Genomic DNA, 18,409 nt, shown 5'->3' with positions numbered 1-18,409 from the left:
ATTTTTGTAAATGTTACAGGTTTGTTATATCAAGTACCCACGGGTAAGGAACAGAGATGATCCATGGGTTACTGTTACAAGGCTCAACCCGAGAGGCCGAGTTCAGGGAAGTTCTGAGCTGGAAGACCCACTACAACCAAGCACATCCGGAAACTTAAGTGTAGCAGAAGATTTAGCTGGAGTTGGCCTTGTAGTCGATTTAACCGACTTTGGAGAGGAAGCCGTCGTTCACGAAGAGGATGAACCAGTGATTGGAGAGTTTCACCAAGATCCAGATTCAGATTCATCTGGTGATGATGACTCGGAAACAGACTACAACCATTGAACTTTTTTTTTTTAAGAAATACCGAGGAAATTCCGAGGAACACTTGATATAACCTCTTTCCTCGGATAATAGTTATTTGGTTTATCTAGCAAGGCAAAGCTGAATACGAATTAAAAGCTACTCAAAACACAACCAAATAAAACGAAGAAACCATGTAAAAGAAATATGAACTCATAATTAAGAAACCTAAAAAAAAACTCAGTTCAAAATTAACAGAAAATAAGACCATAAAACGTTAGAATAGAAAAGAAAATAAAATAGCCGGTGATAGCAACTACTCCTCGTCTCATGCTCCAGATGTTCCTCCATCGTTGGGTCTCTTGGACCTCTTTCTTACCCTGTGTGTACCACTCGAACCCGAACCAGAGCTGGATGGAGAGTTCTCTCGATGAACTACATCATCCTTTTGGCAACGACACGGCCTGATACGTGAAATGGCAGCCCAGATCTTGTGTAGCATGTCGTTGTTTGTCTTTATGCTCTGATCTCTCCAATGTTGTTGCTGGCGCGAAGTGGCGTTCGGTGGAAGCTCTTGCAGCTTGTACTGGCTGGAGTCTGATGGGAGTAGCTGATGGGGTTGTGAATCATCTGGAATGGCTTGTGCAGCCTCATCTTCTCCTTCTTCATCAACCACGCCCTTGCCTTTGGTCTGATATTTTGGCGTGAAGAAGGATGGCTTGTCTACTAGTGCGGTAGCAGGGGGTAGGAACTCAACTGCAGCCTCTGAAAGTAGAGCAGTCAGGCCGATCTGAGGCAGGTGGCAGTAGAGTGTTTTCTTCGCTCGGTCCTGGAATACGTAGACGTAAGGACCATCCCGATGGATCCTCGAATGGGGACCAGCTATGAACTCCTTACTTACTAGAGAAATGACATCCAGGTAGTTCCAAGCAATGTTGTTCGATCTGTCCAGTGCTACCTGCTGGTTCTCGCAGTCTACACCCACATGTCTAAGGATCCGAGTAATCACTGCACCAAATCCACATGCATTGCTCTTGGATTTGGTTACTTTCCCCTTGTATCCTGCTAAGTTTGCGGCCAGCACCGCTCCCATGTTGAAGGCAGTAGCAGGTGGGAAGGTAGAGTTTCCAAATGCCTGTAGCAAATGCCTCACACCTTGGTACAAGAGGCACAACTCCCATTGCGTGACTGATGCGGCTGTGGTTGTCCCGTATAGCAATGAGCCAATGAGGCGTGTGGCATATCTCAGTACTGGGCTCCGGATAAGTGACTCCTTTGCCTGAGAAGATCTATAAACCCCTGTGCCAATCGTTTCCCAGAAGTTCAACAGCTCTGAAGTCCAATAAAGACCAGATGTCCTCTCCCCTGCACTCAATCCAAATAGTCCGCAGAGGTCTGTGAAAGATACCTCATAGTATACTTTCTGCACTACGAATGCCAGAAAACCTTCCTGATGGCTATCATCGGGACGGTTGACGTATGCGGATGCTATGAACTGGCGTACCAACTCCGGATAAGTGGGTTCGTTGAGGTTGCATAGTTGGCCTAGACCCATGTTCTGGAACAGTCCTTCAATGTCTGCTTTGATTCTCAATATTGTCATCGTCTCAGGACATGCTAGTTGTGTAGCCGGAACGGCTACCTTATTCATGTTGTTGTAGTGGGTGGTATCAGACTTATCCCACTTCTTTGGCCTTTGCTTCTCCAGCTGAGACGAACCCTCTTCTTGTGTGTTCTTCTTTGCTGATGTTTTCGTGCGCTTCATTTTCTACAAAATAGAATCATTGAAAAAAATTCTCAATCCCTAAATCATCTCAAATCCTGTTCCAAACTCGTTGATCACAGACAATTGTGTTATATTCCATGTTTAAACATCTGTTTCATGCATATTTGATCAAGGAATCAACACGGAAATAAGAAATTCACAAAACCCAAAAAATTGCTCAAGAACACGATTTCAGAATGTGGAAATTCCCGGAGTATACCTGTCTTAGGGTGAAGACGAGTGTAGGAATCAGGTAGAGCTCGAAAAATCAAGTGGAATAGAGCCCAAAATTGTTCAAATCGGATGATTATAGAGAGAGAAAAGGGGGGGCGAATTATAGGGGAAATCGGAGGGGATGACAGTTCTAAGGTTTAGATCCAAAAAAGGTCTGGTTTTGCCTTATAATTCTGTTTTCCGAACACGCATCGATCGATGCGTTTTGGTTGTATAACGCATCGATCGATCACAATCTTACGGCCCTGGCCATCTTAGTAATCGATCGATGCGTTTTTGTTCTATAACGCATCGATCGATGCGTTTTTAAAAAAACATACAAGATTTTCCGAGGACTTTCCGAGGAACAATTGAGATTCTCGATCGATCGATGGGATACTCTCATCGATCGATCACAATCTTACGGCCCTGGCCATCTTAGTAATCGATCGATGCGTTTTTGTTCTATAACGCATCGATCGATGCGTTTATTTAAAAACAGTTTACGTTTTGAAACCCCAAACACTAGTTCCTCGGAATTTCCTCGGAATATTCCGAGGAAATTCCGAGGAAGAAGAGGGTTTCCTCGGAGTTCCCTCGGAATAATCTGACGAAATTCCGAGGAAATAGGGTTTTTAAACCGAAAACAACATTTTGCCGTTTGAATAACACCTATATAACCCTTATTAAGTGTCTTACGTTCATTATGAAGTCAAAAATTTGTTCCTTACCGTATAATTAACACTTTTCCGATTGTATGAACGCAATCTCGCAACATAAGACAAACACTTATACCTTTTAATGAACGGTAAAGGGAATACTTTCAATTAGTTTTGAAATTTGTTATTTCATGGTTTATGCTCATCTATACAAAGAATCCTCAATGGTATGCATTACAATTGTATAAGAAATGAAATACGGCAAAAAAAATTGATGTTTTGAAACCCCAAACACTAGTTCCTCGGTATTTCCTCGGAATATTCCGAGGAAATTCCGACGGATATTTTACTATCCGTCGGAATTTCCTCAGAATTTTTTCATTTTACCGGGCAAATATTTCGCGAAAATTGAAATTAGAATTCCGACGGAATTCCGACGGATAATGTACGTCAGACCCTAAGTTTTATAACCACAAGCCCCTTCTTCTTCCCCATTTCTCTCTTCTTCCTCTGCGCAAATCCTCTCTTCTCTCCGGCGATTTCCCCCTGAAATCCGACGATATCTCCGGCGATCTCCCTCTTCTCTTACACAAATCATGTAAGGACCCTATCCCACTCTCTTAGGTTCTATTTGTTAGGTTTTTGTGTAGTTTTGATAGATTTTTGTTAGGGTGATTGGTTAGGATTGTGATTTGGTTGTATAATAGGTTTAGAATTGTGATTTGGTTGAATGATTTGTTTTGTTGAATTGATTTAGAATTTTTTTATAATTTTTTAATTTTTTGTATTTATAAAATCGATTTTTCTATATAAAATCGATTTTGGTATTTTACAAAACGATTTTTCTATATAAATTCGATTTTTTGGATTTTACAAAAAACATTTCTATATAAATTCGATTTTTTGGATTTTACACAACATTTTAAATATCTATTAAACTTTTTTGTGATTAAAAACTATTATTTGGGATTTAAAAATATTTTTAATATATATATATATTATTAAAACTATTTTTTTGTAATTATTAAACAATTTTTATTTATTACAACTATTTTTTGTTTGTTAGAACAATTTTTTATATATTTATTAAAAATTTTAAATATATATAAATCTTTTTTTGTGATTAAATTATTTGGGATTTTTTTTTTAAAAAAAAATTAATTTATATATTTCTGTATTTATTAAATATATTTTTTTTAATTTACAGGTCTCATGATGATCAGACCCGGTCTCGACAGCGTCGTGGTCGTGGTGGTACGGGGAGCCAGTCTCGGGATTCCAGTCATTTTCAGGATTCCCCTTCACCCCACAGCTCCAACCATACATCTCCCCCCTGCTGCACCCGCTCATGCTCCTCTCGCTCCCGCTGCTGCATCCGCTCATGTTCCTCCGGGTCCTCCGGGAGTGATGCGTGTTGTGGAGTTGGTTCAACAGCCCGGTCGTGACCATCTTCCGTATCTCACTCCGTATCCACATGGACGGGGTCAAACATGGTAATTAAACATTTTTTTTTCTTTAAATTTGGATTCATTATTAACCGTTTGTTCTTTTAATAAGGTTCAACCGATCCGGGAACGGGATCAGCGGATGGATCAACCGTATGATGTACTCGGCCCTCGACAGTGGACATCCGACTTTCACTCACTTCCCAACCGAAAAGCAGGTTCTGTGGTTTCGTCAGTTTGCGGTAAGTATTCTATTTTTTTTACTTATATTTTAATCTTTAATATAAATTTTCTACTAATTGTGTTTTTTTTTCAGCAAGAGTTCAACTGGAATTCCGATGAGACGCTCTTTATCTATCACCACTTCGTCCATAAAGTAATGGACAACTATGGGAAGCAGATCCACGAGTGGAAGAAGAAGTGGGAAATCAATAAGGTTCGATTTAATTTATTAAACCATTTTTTAATTTATTAAACTATTTTTTAATTTATTTAACTTTTTTTTTTATTAAAAGGTCCCAAAGTCGATGAACGACACGGTTTGGAAGGAGTTGTGTGTGCATTGGGATAAGGAAGAGACGAAAGAAACTTCTTCCACCAACTCCACCAACCGCAGGAGCGATCGTAAAGGGAAGGGCATCTACAAGCATAACTTGGGAGCTCAATCTATTGCCACTCTCGGAGATCGCATGGTAAGTTCAACCGCTTTTTCTTCAATTATTTGAGTTTTAGAATTTAAATTTATTGTGCATTTCTTCTAATTTCTAATGTTTCTTTAATTTATGTTTTTTTTCAAGGCGGAAGAAAATGATGGCGAGCCGGTTGATGATCTCGCCCTAATGAGGAGGGCGTATACCAACAAGAAGACCGGCCAGATTGATGACGGTCTTGTGAGGGACGTGGTGGACCTGGTCCAAACTCAGGTGGTAGACGAAGTGTCTCAGCTTCAAACCGAGGATGACGCTTCGACGGCTTCGACCAACTTGTCCCGGTTTCGAATCAACGAAATCGTTGAATCCGTAAGTTTTTTTTTTTTAAAGTTCAAATCATTTATTTCTTGGTTTAAATTTCTAAATTTGGCTTTTTTCTATTCAGTCGGTTCCAAAGAAGAAGGGACGTTTGGTCGGTTTGGGTCGTCGCACCCGGTCGGTTCCCCCTTCTTATACACCACCATCCTTTGTTGATCCAGAAGTACTTACGGCTCAGTTGAAGGACAAAGATGATCGTATATCTTTGTTGGAGACCCAGATGGCGGCTCAACAGGCGGGCTATGAGGCACAGAGGAGGCTGAACCAGCAAATGATGGAGATGATGCAGAGGATGTACCCGAACGAGGTGTTCCCGGACGTGCCAGACCCGTAGTTTTTTTTCTTTCCACAAACTCGGAATGTTTTATTTTTATTTGACAAACTTTGAATATTAATTAATATGATTTCAATTTTACTTTTAATTTCATATTTTCGAATTTAAATTTCAGAAATTTTATTTTTTTAAAAAAATTAATATTTTTTACATTCCGAGGAAATTAATTATATTTTTTATTTGATCGATCGATGCGTTTTTGTTCAAAAACGCATCTATCGATGCGTTTTTTTAAAACGTTCGGGACATACCGAGGGAACAGTTCCTCGGAATTTTCCGAGGGACAGATCCCTCGGAAAATTCCGAGGAACTGGTCCCTCAGAATATACCGAGGGAAATTATACCGACGAATATCCCTCGGTATATTCCGAGGACATTTCCGACAAACTAGTGTTCCTCGGAATTTCCTCGGAAATTTATTTCCTCGGAATTCCGTCTGAAAATTCCGAGGAAAAAAGAAATTCCGAGGAATTATTTCCGACGACGTATTTCGTCGGAAATTCCGACGATTTTTTCCCCCAGAATCCTTGATGTTTTCTTGTAGTGTTATAAGGTATACATGAGTTTTTAGTTATCTTATTAGTCAGCATCTTTTTGCACCCATACGTCCAAACCTGATATGAGATTTAAGTAAATAGATAAGTGTATGTCTTCCACAGTTTCAATTGATTATATTTCTTTCTGTATCATCACTAATTAACCATTATGTGTACAAACTTTGATTTTTAGAGTAAAGTTTTATTTTTCATGTCCCTTGTGTTTCTGGTCATTATTGTTATATGCAATTATGTATTCAAGCTTTGATGTTATAGAAGAGATACAATACAATGTCAATATATGTGTCTATAAGGTATACATATAGCTTTTAGTTATTTTATTAGTTAACAAATATCTTTCACACACATGAGTCAAAAGTATATGAAATTCAAACACATGGATAAGTGTATAATTTCACAATTTCAATCGATTATATTTCTTACCGTGGATCATCAACATCAATAAATATTATTTGTTTATTTCATACTATACAATTTGATAGACACAATATGCTAATTTTTTTTTCAACAGATGAATAAAGTATTTCTAGGTTTGATGAAGTTCCAGAGGAACTTTCGGTTCATTTTCAGCAGAAGGTTACTTGGTTTGAAAATGCAGATGCGTTGAGTACACTGCCAAATACCGGAATGTAAACCATGTATCTAAGGTTTGGATGCAGAATGGGTAGTTAGATGTTTATTTAAGAAACAATATTAATTAAGATCAATAATAGAGGTCACTTTTAGATATGTTATGTTTTTCTAAATATTATTAAATTCATTCCAAAGATTTTTTTCTGCTTTACATAGTGTCAAAAAACTTATTGCAATATGTTATCAAGTGATAAACAAGAAAATAATATTTTTTTACTGTGCCGGAAAGTTACCTAATTGAATTTATTATTTTTGCATAATGAGTTAAAACAAGAAAAGAGAAATGAATCATAATTGCTCCAAATTGAACTAAATTTTCATTTATCATATTTCGTTATGAAAAACCAATATCCACAACAAAGTTATAAAAAAATGTTGTATGTAAGAACCCATAAAAGCCCAACATTCTCTTAATCTAATTTTGTTGTCTTCTTCCAGTTAAAAGTAACATTGTCTTTTGATAACTATTCAAACAAACACAGAATGGACGATGATAATCAGCCGTTGGAACAAGAGCAAAAGACGAAGAGGGTAAACAATAGTAGACATGGTAAGTATAAATATTGTGTTTACAATCTTTCTTTTTGTGTTGGAACGTATGTAAATTTGACTATTTTGTTCTTACTTCTTAAAGAAAAAAATAGCAATCAATGTAGACTGATAATGGTTGTTGTTGCAAGTCTTGATTACACCCCCCAGAAAAACACCACCAAAGTTATGGTGTGTAGAGACTGCTTCACAAAACGATTCACATTTGTTGATGTAGACTTCTCATCGAAAGAAACATGGGTTCAAATAGTTTTTTCGATCTTGAAAACATCAAACATGGTGTGGACAAAACAGCAGCCAGAAGCATTACTTTTGATGTGTTTCAAATTACTCAAATCGATTCAGATTTCATGCGTCATTGGTTTCAAGGGAGAGACTTCTTTGTGCTGGATACGACGATTGTTGGTTGCTGGGATTACTATTTTTATCAAAGTTACATCGTGTAACAGTTATTATTATGTACAATGTAGCATGTATATTATGTTATATTGTTTCCAATAAATAAAAATTGTTAAGAACAAAAAATTATAAAATGTGTAACAATTATTTTTATGTTTTTCTTTTTTTCCTTATGTTTTCCAATGATAATCTAATAAGTTGATTGTCAATGCGATTATTTAAAATAAAAAAAAATCTTTATTTTCAACACTCTAAACCATTTTTTTTTCAAATGGATTTTGTTTCATTACATTATAAGAAGTTAGGAAAACAATGTGAAAATGTATAAGCTCTTATCCAATTTTTTTTTAATTGTAAAAAGATTGACCTATTCAATATAGATTATTGGATAACAATGATATTTGAATACGGTTAACTACATGTTTTCAAACTTGATAACATATATATTTCACATAAAATGTTTTGGCTACAATACAACAACCAAAACTTATATACGGATTGATCAAACATGTTGAAATGTTTCCAAAAATGTATCGTTTTTCTTCAAAATATTTAGTGGTAGTTTGAAAATGACACTACCTGTTATACGTAGGGAATGAACCTTTAGATATTCTCTTCCACAGTTGCAACAAATCCATTGACGGGCATGGACGTGAAAGTTTTCGAAATTGCTATTCTGCATCACATCCGCAAAATTAGGCACGTGGTAACCTTTGTCAAAGTAAACTCCCAGCAACCAACAATAGTAGTATCCAGAAAACTGAACTGTCTCCCTTAAAACCAATAGCTCATGAAATTTGAAGCTATCTTAGTGATTTGAAACACATCAAAATCAATATTCTTTGCGTTTGCTTCTTCCACATCTTCCACAAAGGATTTGAACCTAAATTTTCGTCGTTGAGGATATGCCTATCCACACTCAATATCAGCAATGATATCAAGATTTTTGTGTAGAATTGATATATTTTACAGATAAAACTTCATTAAAACCATTATCCTTCATGTGTAACCAACAAATATTGTACAAGTTGCGTGCTAAGTTTTAGTTTAGATTTTGAATGGAAAAATCTCATGATAAAAAAGAATAATATATAGTATGTTAGCTTCTATTTGGATAAGAATGTTATGTTTGTTGCGATCCATGTTGCCAAAATTTACGTCAATAAAGAAAACCTTATGTAATTCATTCTTGTTTATTTCATAAGTACTTTAGTGAATGTAATCATCAATATTTTTCACAACCTCTTTGAATTCAATCAAAACACACATCATATTGGTGTTTCTGTTGCTAAATATCACATATAGTATTAGCAATACTCTAACAAAACCATAAAGTGTCAGAGATTGTGATATATGAACATCTATTGGATAATCCAAGAGGTTCATGTATATTTTTTCATTAAATCTTTTTTCACATACTAAAATTTTTTGAATATACATATTCATACTCTTGTTGCATCAAAATCTGATACATGTGGTCTAGTCTATTGAAATTACGCAATTTACCATTTGCATATTTCAACCAACCAATTATCTAATAGAAAAGCATGATGTTCCATTAAAATCTCAATGAACATAAAAAAAACATGTTTCATGTTTGAAAATTAAACCAAATTTAAATTGGAATTAAGTAAATAGGCACATGACTATCAAAAAGTCTTCAAAAAAAGAATGAGTAATCATTGTTTCTAGTCATTATCGTCATTTCCACAGTTACGCTTCATTCAGATTTGCATCTTGCATTGTTTTGTTATATGCAATTTTGTATACAAGCTTTGATGTTATAGAAAATTGACAATGAAATGTCAATACATGGGTGTTTGTAAGGTATAAATGTAGCTTTTAGTTATCTTTTTAGTAACAAACATCTTTTGACACATATAGGTTGAAACCTAATATGAAATTCAAAATATTGGATTATTTGTATAATTTCCACAATTTAAATTAATTATATTTCTTCTCGTGGATCATTAACATCAATACCAATTATTTATTTATTATGTATAACTTTGATTTTAGAGTAAATTTGTAGTCTTTATATCCTTTGTGTTTATGTTCATTTTACTGTAAGCAATTTTGTATACAAGTTTTGATGTTATTAGAATACAGACAATACAATGTCAATATAATTGTTTGCAAGGTATGCATGTCGCTTAAAGTTATTTTATTTGTTAAGAGACATCTTTTAACGTACAAATATTCAAACTTAATATGAAATTTAAGCAATTTGATTAGAATATGACTTTCACAATTTCAATCGATTATATTTCTTCTTGTAAATCATCAACATCAACACCAATTATTTATTCATTATGTATAACTTTGATTTTTAGAGTAAAACATTAATTTTCATGTTCTTTTGTGATTCTACTCATTTTGTTATATGCAATTCTATATACAAACTTTGATGTTATAAAAGATGGACAATACAGTGTCCATATAAGTGTTTTAAGGTATGCACATAGCCTTAAGTTATCTTATTAGTTAACATACATCTTTTAACACATATCTCACAACTTAATATCAAATTCAAACAATTGGATTATTGTAACTTCTACAATTTCAGTCGATTATATTTCTTCATGTGGATCATGGAAAACATTACCCATTATTAATTCATTTCATACTATACAATTTGATAGACACAATATGCTAAATTAATTTTTATTTTCAACAAATGAAGGAAGTATTTCCTAATCATTATGCATAAATTCTCAAAATCATGTCAATCTTTTTCTAAACATTAATGCATAAATTCCAATAACTTCATAAATTTAACAATTTGGGATTTAAGCATAACTCTTAATTAGTTTATTTTGGAATAGTGTTTTCCATCAACTTAATTGATTAGTTATAACTATGTATCTCATAGAAAAATAGTATAATTAATTAGTTATAACTAAGTGAATGTCTGCGATTTCGTGGATATAAATATTTATTTACTATATGTCTACTAAAAAATATTGTGTATATTTATTTTTATTGTTTTTTGTTTTCGTAAAAACATATCATCACGTCTCTTTTTTTATAGATATTTATAATTGTTTTGCATAAGAGCATCTCTAACTCATCTCTATATTTGCATCTTTAATAATGTTTAGATACAAAATTACTTTAACTCGTCTCTATTATCATTCATCTATTAAATTGTTATATGTGTTAATGACAAAGTTTTTCCCTAATAGGATATACGACTAAATCTATATTCATATTAAGTTGTTATTTTTGTAATGACAAGGTATTGTAGATGGCTGAAAAAAACTAGAATTAGAGTCACTAGAAAAGTTTTGTCTGATCACGATCGTAGCTAGGTGTCACGATGTACATTGATATTAACACATGTGATTTTCTCGATGGTTATCAGTTCGACATTTTTCCTGATCAAACTCTTAACGCGATCAAACAATTAGATAGATTCTGCTTTCTTAGAAAAATACACATATATGGTGATTTTAAAAAGTACCATGATTTAGAAGAATGTCCCTTGTCTGATGTTGCTAACACAACTGTTAAGCATTTCCATCATTTTTTTTTGTTTTTTGTTTTGGTCAGACATTTTCAAATCTGTTTTGTTATCTTTTTATATGTATATACATTGTCATTGCTAAGTGTTTAAAAATCTTATGTTTAAGCATCTTATGTTCTAAATTTCACTAATACGATACACGACTAAATTTATATTCATATTAAGCTGTTATTTTTGTTAATGACAAGGTTTTGTAGATGGCTGATAAAACTAGAATTAGAGTCACTAGAAAAGTTTTGTCTGATCACGATCGTAGCTAGGTGGCACGATGTACATTAATATTAACACATGTGATTTTCTCGACGGTTATCAGTTGACACTTTTCCTGATCAAACTCTTAATGCGTTCAAACAATTAGATAGATTCTGCTTTCTTTGAAAAATACACATATATGGTGATCTTAAAAAGTACCATGATTTAGAAGAATGTTCCTTGTTTGATGTTGCTAACACAATTGTTAAGCATTTCCATCATTTTTTTTTGTTTTTTGTTTTGGTCGGACATTTTCAAACTATGTTTTGTTATCTTTTTATATGTATATACATTGTCATTGCTAAGTGTTTAAAAATCTTATGTTTAACCATTTTATGTTCTAAATTTCACTAATAGGATACACGACTAAATCTATATTCATATTAAGCTGTTATTTTTGTTAATTACAAGGTATTGTAGATGGCTGAAAAAACTAGAATTAGAGTCACTAGAAAAGTTTTGTCTGATCACGATTGTAGCTAGGTGGCACGATGTACATTGATATTAACACATGTGATTTTCTCGATGGTTATCAGTTCGACACTTTTCCTGATCAAACTCTTAACGCGTTCAAACAATTAGATAGATTTTGTTTTCTTAGAAAAATACACATATATGGTGATCTTAAAAAGTACCATGATTTAGAAGAATGTCCATTGTCTGATGTTGCTAACACAATTATTAAGCATTTCCATCATTTTTTTTTGTTTTTTGTTTTGGTCGGACATTTTCAAACTCTGTTTTGTTATTTTTTTATATGTATATACATTATCATTGCTAAACGTTTAAAAATATTATGTTTAAGCATCTTATGTTCTATATTTCAAAACATCACTTTAGATGAAATTATTAAATATTTAGTTGTAAACATTCGGCAAAAGTTCAAAATGTCTTTGGTAGAATGTACATGCGGTACATATTCATGCATATCAATATACTTTTCCCATGAGCATGAATGCAAAAAAAAAAAGAGGTAATTATAATAAACTTTCTAATCAAAATATAAGCATTCAAAAGTAAACCATTTAGCAAATAGTACAACATTTATCAGTTTATAAAAATTATGTTATGCCATAATTAATGTTTTATAGATTTCTAATTTCTTTTTCGTTTCTGTAAGTCATTAAATAATCGAGGTTTAGATTATACAAAAGGAAACATTTTATTGGTTCCTTTTCTTGTTATTAGACTTTTAGAAAGAAGACTAAAAATGATCAAACCGGTTAATCCGGTATACACTAACCGGCATGAGATCAGATATAGACCAATTCGAATTTAAACACTAAACGGCATCGTTTTAATCAATTCACCACAAAGGCAGGAGGCAAGAAAGCTACGGCGATTCCTTCTCCTCCCGGCGCTCTCCAACTACTCCCCGCTCCGTCACAATTTCGAGATCCATTCCGATCCGTAACCGCCACTTCTGGTACACCATCGTTATCTCTGTCTAGAGCCTCTGGGTAATTTGACTAAACTCTCGCTCTCTCTCTCTCTCTCTCCCTCTCTCTCTCTCTCGTCCATGGTTTCGAACTAGTTCCAGCTCTAGGTTTCAGTCACTAGGTTCATTGTAATTTGAGCTTGAAGAGCATCAACACATAGTAACAGATAAGCTAATTTGATGTATGTGTGTATCACAGCGAGGTGAGATTTGGAGAGAAACGATGGGAATCATAGAAACAGGAACTGTATCAGGTAACTTGCCGAGCAAGGAGACGTTTGTAGTGCACTACCCTGGTTATCCATCTTCTATCTCCAGAGCCCTAGAGACTCTTGGAGGAATCCAAGGGATCGCAACGGTAAGCGTTTCCTGAGTTACTCAAGAAAGATATGAAGTTGATTAGTATCAAATTTTTGGTTTATTCACTTTGGTTAGGCAAGAGAATCTACGTCTAACAAGCTTGAGCTACGTTTCCGCCCTGAAGACCCTTATGCACATCCTGCCTGGGGAGAGAGACATTCTTGTAATGGTTTTCTGTTGAGAATTTCTAAGGAGGATGTTAAGAGAGTTCCTGAAACTCAACCTGTTCTTGCCACTCAACTTGTAGAATGAGCTTTTGCTTAAAGTTTCCCACTGTATTCATGTAGGCATGGTTGACTACCAGCATGTGATTCCTATTCACGCGGATGTTGCACAGCAGAGGAAGAGGAAATGGATGGAGGTTAAGCCGCTTACAGGTTATTCTTATCCGTTCATTTGGTGTTTTTTCATTATATTGCAAATCTCAAGGTTTTGTAGCATAGTTTAAAATAAATATATCATACAGGAAACGATGATCTCATGGACATGGCTGATGAAGATGTAATGATGTTATTGCCGCAGTTCTTTGCACCCAAAGATATGCCAGATAACTTGGTGTAAGCTTACACTGTCTTCACTGTTTTTTTCACATTCGTACCTGCTATAACACAAATTATGTCTACGTGAAGCTATCTGTTTTCATATGAACCGGATGTTTAGTGTGGACTATGTTAGTTATATGTGAACGATAAGGAAAAACATAGTTGATCGAAGTGTTTGAAGTTCTATTTTTAATTTCATTTATGTTGTTTGAGCACAGGCTGAAACTTCCAGGAACATCGGGCCCCAAAAAGAAAGATGAGGCACCAACTCAGAACCTTTGCGAGGTGTGTGATCACTACTTCTCCATTAATGGTGGCATGTTAGTTTGTATGTGGTTACTACTTCTCCATGTTCTCATTGGTTTGCTAATGATGCAGGACGATATTGGCCCAGTAATTGCAATTGATTTCAGTGTCAAAGATATCCTTTTCTCTGTTTTTATGATCTTCCAAATCTTATTATTACCTAGTTTGAAGCCATGTTTGTTTGATGCTTTCTGTCATTTTGGATATATTTGATTGGTCCTTAGCGTTCATACAGATCCCAAAGGTATTAAACTGGGAAGACTTCATTGTTCCCAGCTCCGACCAATGGCAATGGCAAGTAGCAGTGTCTGCATTGTTTGACGAGCGACCTGTGTGGACAAGAGATTCCATAGTCCAACGACTACTTGATAAAGGTCTTAAATGCACACATCACATGCTAAACAGGTGAACAGATTGTGTGGGTTTCTTATATGTATTAGTTGTCTTAATGCTGCAATAACCAACATTCTGAAGTTTTCTCTGCAGGTTTCTTCTTCGGTCTGCATATTATTTCTCGGGTGGTCCATTTCTTAGGTTCTGGATTAAAAGAGGCTATGATCCACGGAAAGATCCTGAGTCTCGTGTGTGAGTTGTCTCTTTCTATATGCATTTCATATTTGCAAATGAATGGTCTGTGATATGGTAATGTAGAATTCTCATTTTGTTCACCTCAAAAATCAAACTAGGAGAGAAGCAGTATGTCAAGTCTCTTTTTTGCATCCACTATTTCCTTTGTAGATGTATGTCAAAGCTATTTACCACTATTTCCTTTGTGTATTTTATTCAGATACCAGAGAATGGAGTTCAGAGTTCCACCTGAATTAAGGGGTTATTGTGATGCCAATGCAAGTAACAAGTAAGCGCTTCCTATTTTCTTATAAACTCAATCTTTGTTCCATTCAAAATGGGACACAAAAGGAGAAAACATTGTTGCATTTATTTGATAGTATTGATCCGTGGTGAAGTGTAAAAGAATGGAAGTGTGTCCAAATTCTCCAGAAATCACATTTTGTATCGAAGAACTTGAAGAAATTTTAAGTCAAATTTTGTGTAGTATAACGTCTCTGGATTTTGCGATCTTCAGCCAATTCGTGGGAGTATATCATGGATTTAGCATGATACATCAAAAATTTGTAACTGAATCATTGGATTATAAGATGACAATTAAGTTCCTCTTTGTGACAGGTCAAAGCGAAGCTGGAAAGACATTTGTGCTTTTAAAGTTTTCCCTTTCAAATGCCAAACATTTCTCCAGCTATATGAACTGGAAGACGAGTACATTCAGCGAGAGATAAGAAAGCCTCCCAAGCAAACTACTTGTAATGTGAGTTCTTAGCTAAACTTTTCTTCATGAACTGATTACCAAAAAGGCAAAAATTAGTCTCTCGTTGGATAGATATGACATGTTGCTTCAAAAATCCCACTACCAATAAACGCCTCACCAATCACACACAAAATCATGTATAACTTAAAGACATAAAATTTTGACAAGTCCTTTGTTCCATATGATGTTTTGGTTATTTGATTTGATGTTTTGTTGGCAGTATAAAACAGGATGGTTCTCAGAAGCGCTGCTTGATAATCTGAGACTCCGAGTAGCTGTGAGGTTTGTATCCGTGTTTCCTGAGCCAGGTTTCGAAGATGTTTTTAAATCTATTCAAGATGAGTTTGAGAGGTCAGAGAAGACACGAATTCAGAAAGATTCACTGACATCTTGCAAACCAGATCACCTCGAAAAAATTAAAGGTAAGATCAACAACATAACTTCACGTTTTAATTATTCTAGTTAGTGACTGTTGACATGTGTTTCTGTCTCAATGGATTTGAAGTTGAGTTAAAAGATGGTGAAGTTAAATCGGAATAAATTTGTTAGAAACATTTCTCTAGGAGTATGTAACGTAAAATATTATAAATGGGACTCATCTGCCAGTGTCTTATAATCATTTGTTGAATATATGGAAGTAACAGGTACTGATGTAAGATAATCCGCAGGTGGGGAAGAGAAGAAAAAGAAGAAAAACACAAACAAAGAGAAAGAGGTATCAGCGGATGAAGATGCTGAAGACGTGGATGAGGAGTACGAGGAACTCGATGTGGTAATCATTGTTATAAACTTTTTCTTATTTACTTCGCTCACTATTTTCCTCGAAAAATCCATTTCATCATTTCTTTGTTCCTCTTCGCAGGCTGCGGATGATGATGATGAGATATCGTTAAGTTCGCATGGATGTATCCTTCAAATCCTAAACTTTTTTGATAACGCAAGCACAAAATTTGATGAATTATTATGAACTTTCTCGAGTGTTTAGGAGATTAGAAAAGTTCTCAGGCAAATAAGAGCTTGATCTTAGTTATTCTTTAAATGATGATAAGATGGTGAGAAAAACTCGAGAACGTATCTCCAAGGTTTGTTCGATAGATTTCCAAGCAGCAAACCAGCCTTGGATGGTACTGATAGCGATGGAGAGTATCAGATCTACGAGCAAGAATCCAACGCTTTGGATGATGATGATGACGAAGATGATGGTGACGATGATGATGATGAATGAAGAACTTTGAACATAATGTGTATTTTCATTGTAATTAAGAGACTAGTAGAAGACACAATCAGGTATCTGTAATGTAAGGAGATAACGTAAGTGTAGATTAACTAACTAAACTCAACAACAAAGCTGTATGTACATACAACTACGTACGTGGGGTAGTTAGCTCAAGAACACCTCCTGTATCGGTGAAAACAAAATTGAACTCTATATATTACATCAATATGTTTGGATCATTGTGGAGCTTCTTGTGTTGATGTCTCAGTGGACTGGACTTGACGAACTGCCCTTTGATACGTGGACGTTGCTCAGCCAGTTTTTTCCGGCTCTCATAACGAACCTGGTGCAAAGTATTATCCAAAAGGCAAGAAGCAGTGTCTGCATTGTTTGACGAGCGACCTGTGTGGACAAGGGATTCCATAGTCCAACGACTACTTGATAAAGGTCTTAAATGCACACATCACATGCTAAACAGGTGAAGAGATTCTGTGGGTTTCTTATGTGTATTAGTTGTCTTAATACTGCAATAACCAACTTTCTTGAGTTTTCTCTGCAGGTTTCTTCTTCGAGCTGCATATTATTTCTCGGGTGGTCCATTTCTTAGGTTCTGGATTAAAAGAGGCTATGATCCACGGAAAGATCCTGAGTCTCGTGTGTGAGTTCTCTCTCTCTCTCTATATACATTCATATTAAAAATGAATGGTCTGTGATATGGTAAATGAAGAATTTTCATTTTGATCGTATGTCAAGTCTCGTTTTTGCGTCCAGTTTGTAGATGTATGTCAAACCTATTTTACCACTATTTCCTTTGTGTATCTTTTTGTCAGATACCAGAGAATGGAGTTCAGGGTTCCACCTGAATTAAGGTGTTATTGTGATGCCAATGCAAGTAACAAGTAAGCGTTTCCTGTTTTCTTATAAACTCAATCTTTTTTCTACTCAAAATGGGACAGAAAAATGGAAAACATTTTAACATTTATTTGAAAGTATTGATGATCCGTGGTGAAGTGTAGAAGAATGGAAGTTTGTCCAAATTCTTCAAAAATCACATTTGTATCAAATTTTGTGTAGTAATGTCTCTGGATTTTGCGATCTTCAGCTAGTTTCCGATGATCTTAACCTCAGTATCCTCTTTTAGCGAATTTAAGAGAGGTAGCATATCATGGATGTAGCATGACACATCAAAATGTTGTATCAGGTAACTTGCCGAGCAAGGAGACGTTTGTAGTGCACTACCCTGGATATCCATCGTCTATTTCGTGTGCTTTGGTCACTGAAGAAAGACATTAATATTGATTAGTATCCGATTTGTAGACAAGTGATTGACGGTTTATTCACTTTGATTAGGCAAGAGAATCAACGCAAACAAGCTTGAGCTACATTTCATTGCCCTATATGTTCCTAGGTACCCTCCTCTAGTACAGAATTCCTTTATCGAGTTTACTATTAGTGTTTTATATCGAGCTCACTAGAATAAAATAAAATCATTTTTTCATCTTCTTCCACTCTTTTTCAGTGTCTATTAGATATTGACCTGTAACAATTGAAATAAAGTTAGATTGTTTTAAGAATCTAGA

At 34.9% G+C, this 18,409-nt stretch overlaps 1 protein-coding gene across 1 annotated transcript; it reads left to right on the top strand.

The window, feature by feature from the left end:
• Positions 1-12,945: 12,945 nt before the first annotated feature.
• Positions 12,946-17,068, top strand: LOC125581996 (general transcription factor 3C polypeptide 5-like). Its single transcript, XM_048748357.1, has 15 exons — positions 12,946-13,069; positions 13,281-13,439; positions 13,517-13,604; positions 13,729-13,818; positions 13,908-13,998; positions 14,202-14,268; positions 14,362-14,404; positions 14,523-14,694; positions 14,776-14,874; positions 15,077-15,145; positions 15,475-15,613; positions 15,834-16,035; positions 16,282-16,385; positions 16,476-16,518; positions 16,663-17,068. Exons 2-15 carry the CDS (start codon positions 13,305-13,307, stop codon positions 16,836-16,838), a joined length of 1,518 nt encoding a protein of 505 aa, XP_048604314.1. The 5' UTR covers positions 12,946-13,069; positions 13,281-13,304; the 3' UTR covers positions 16,839-17,068.
• Positions 17,069-18,409: the final 1,341 nt, after the last annotated feature.

Source organism: Brassica napus, chromosome C2, assembly GCF_020379485.1.
Source record: "Brassica napus cultivar Da-Ae chromosome C2, Da-Ae, whole genome shotgun sequence".
Taxonomy (NCBI): domain Eukaryota; kingdom Viridiplantae; phylum Streptophyta; class Magnoliopsida; order Brassicales; family Brassicaceae; genus Brassica; species Brassica napus.
This window is presented reverse-complemented; position numbering and strand designations above follow the sequence as displayed.

Coding starts and splice junctions, on each gene's coding strand:
- LOC125581996 (XM_048748357.1), top strand. CDS start 13,305: ATGGGAATCATAGAAACAGGAACTGTATCAGGTAACTTGCCGAGCAAG. Junction 13,819..13,907: donor GGAGGTTAAGCCGCTTACAG/GTTATTCTTATC, acceptor TATATCATACAG/GAAACGATGATCTCATGGAC. Junction 14,405..14,522: donor AATTGATTTCAGTGTCAAAG/ATATCCTTTTCT, acceptor TAGCGTTCATAC/AGATCCCAAAGGTATTAAAC.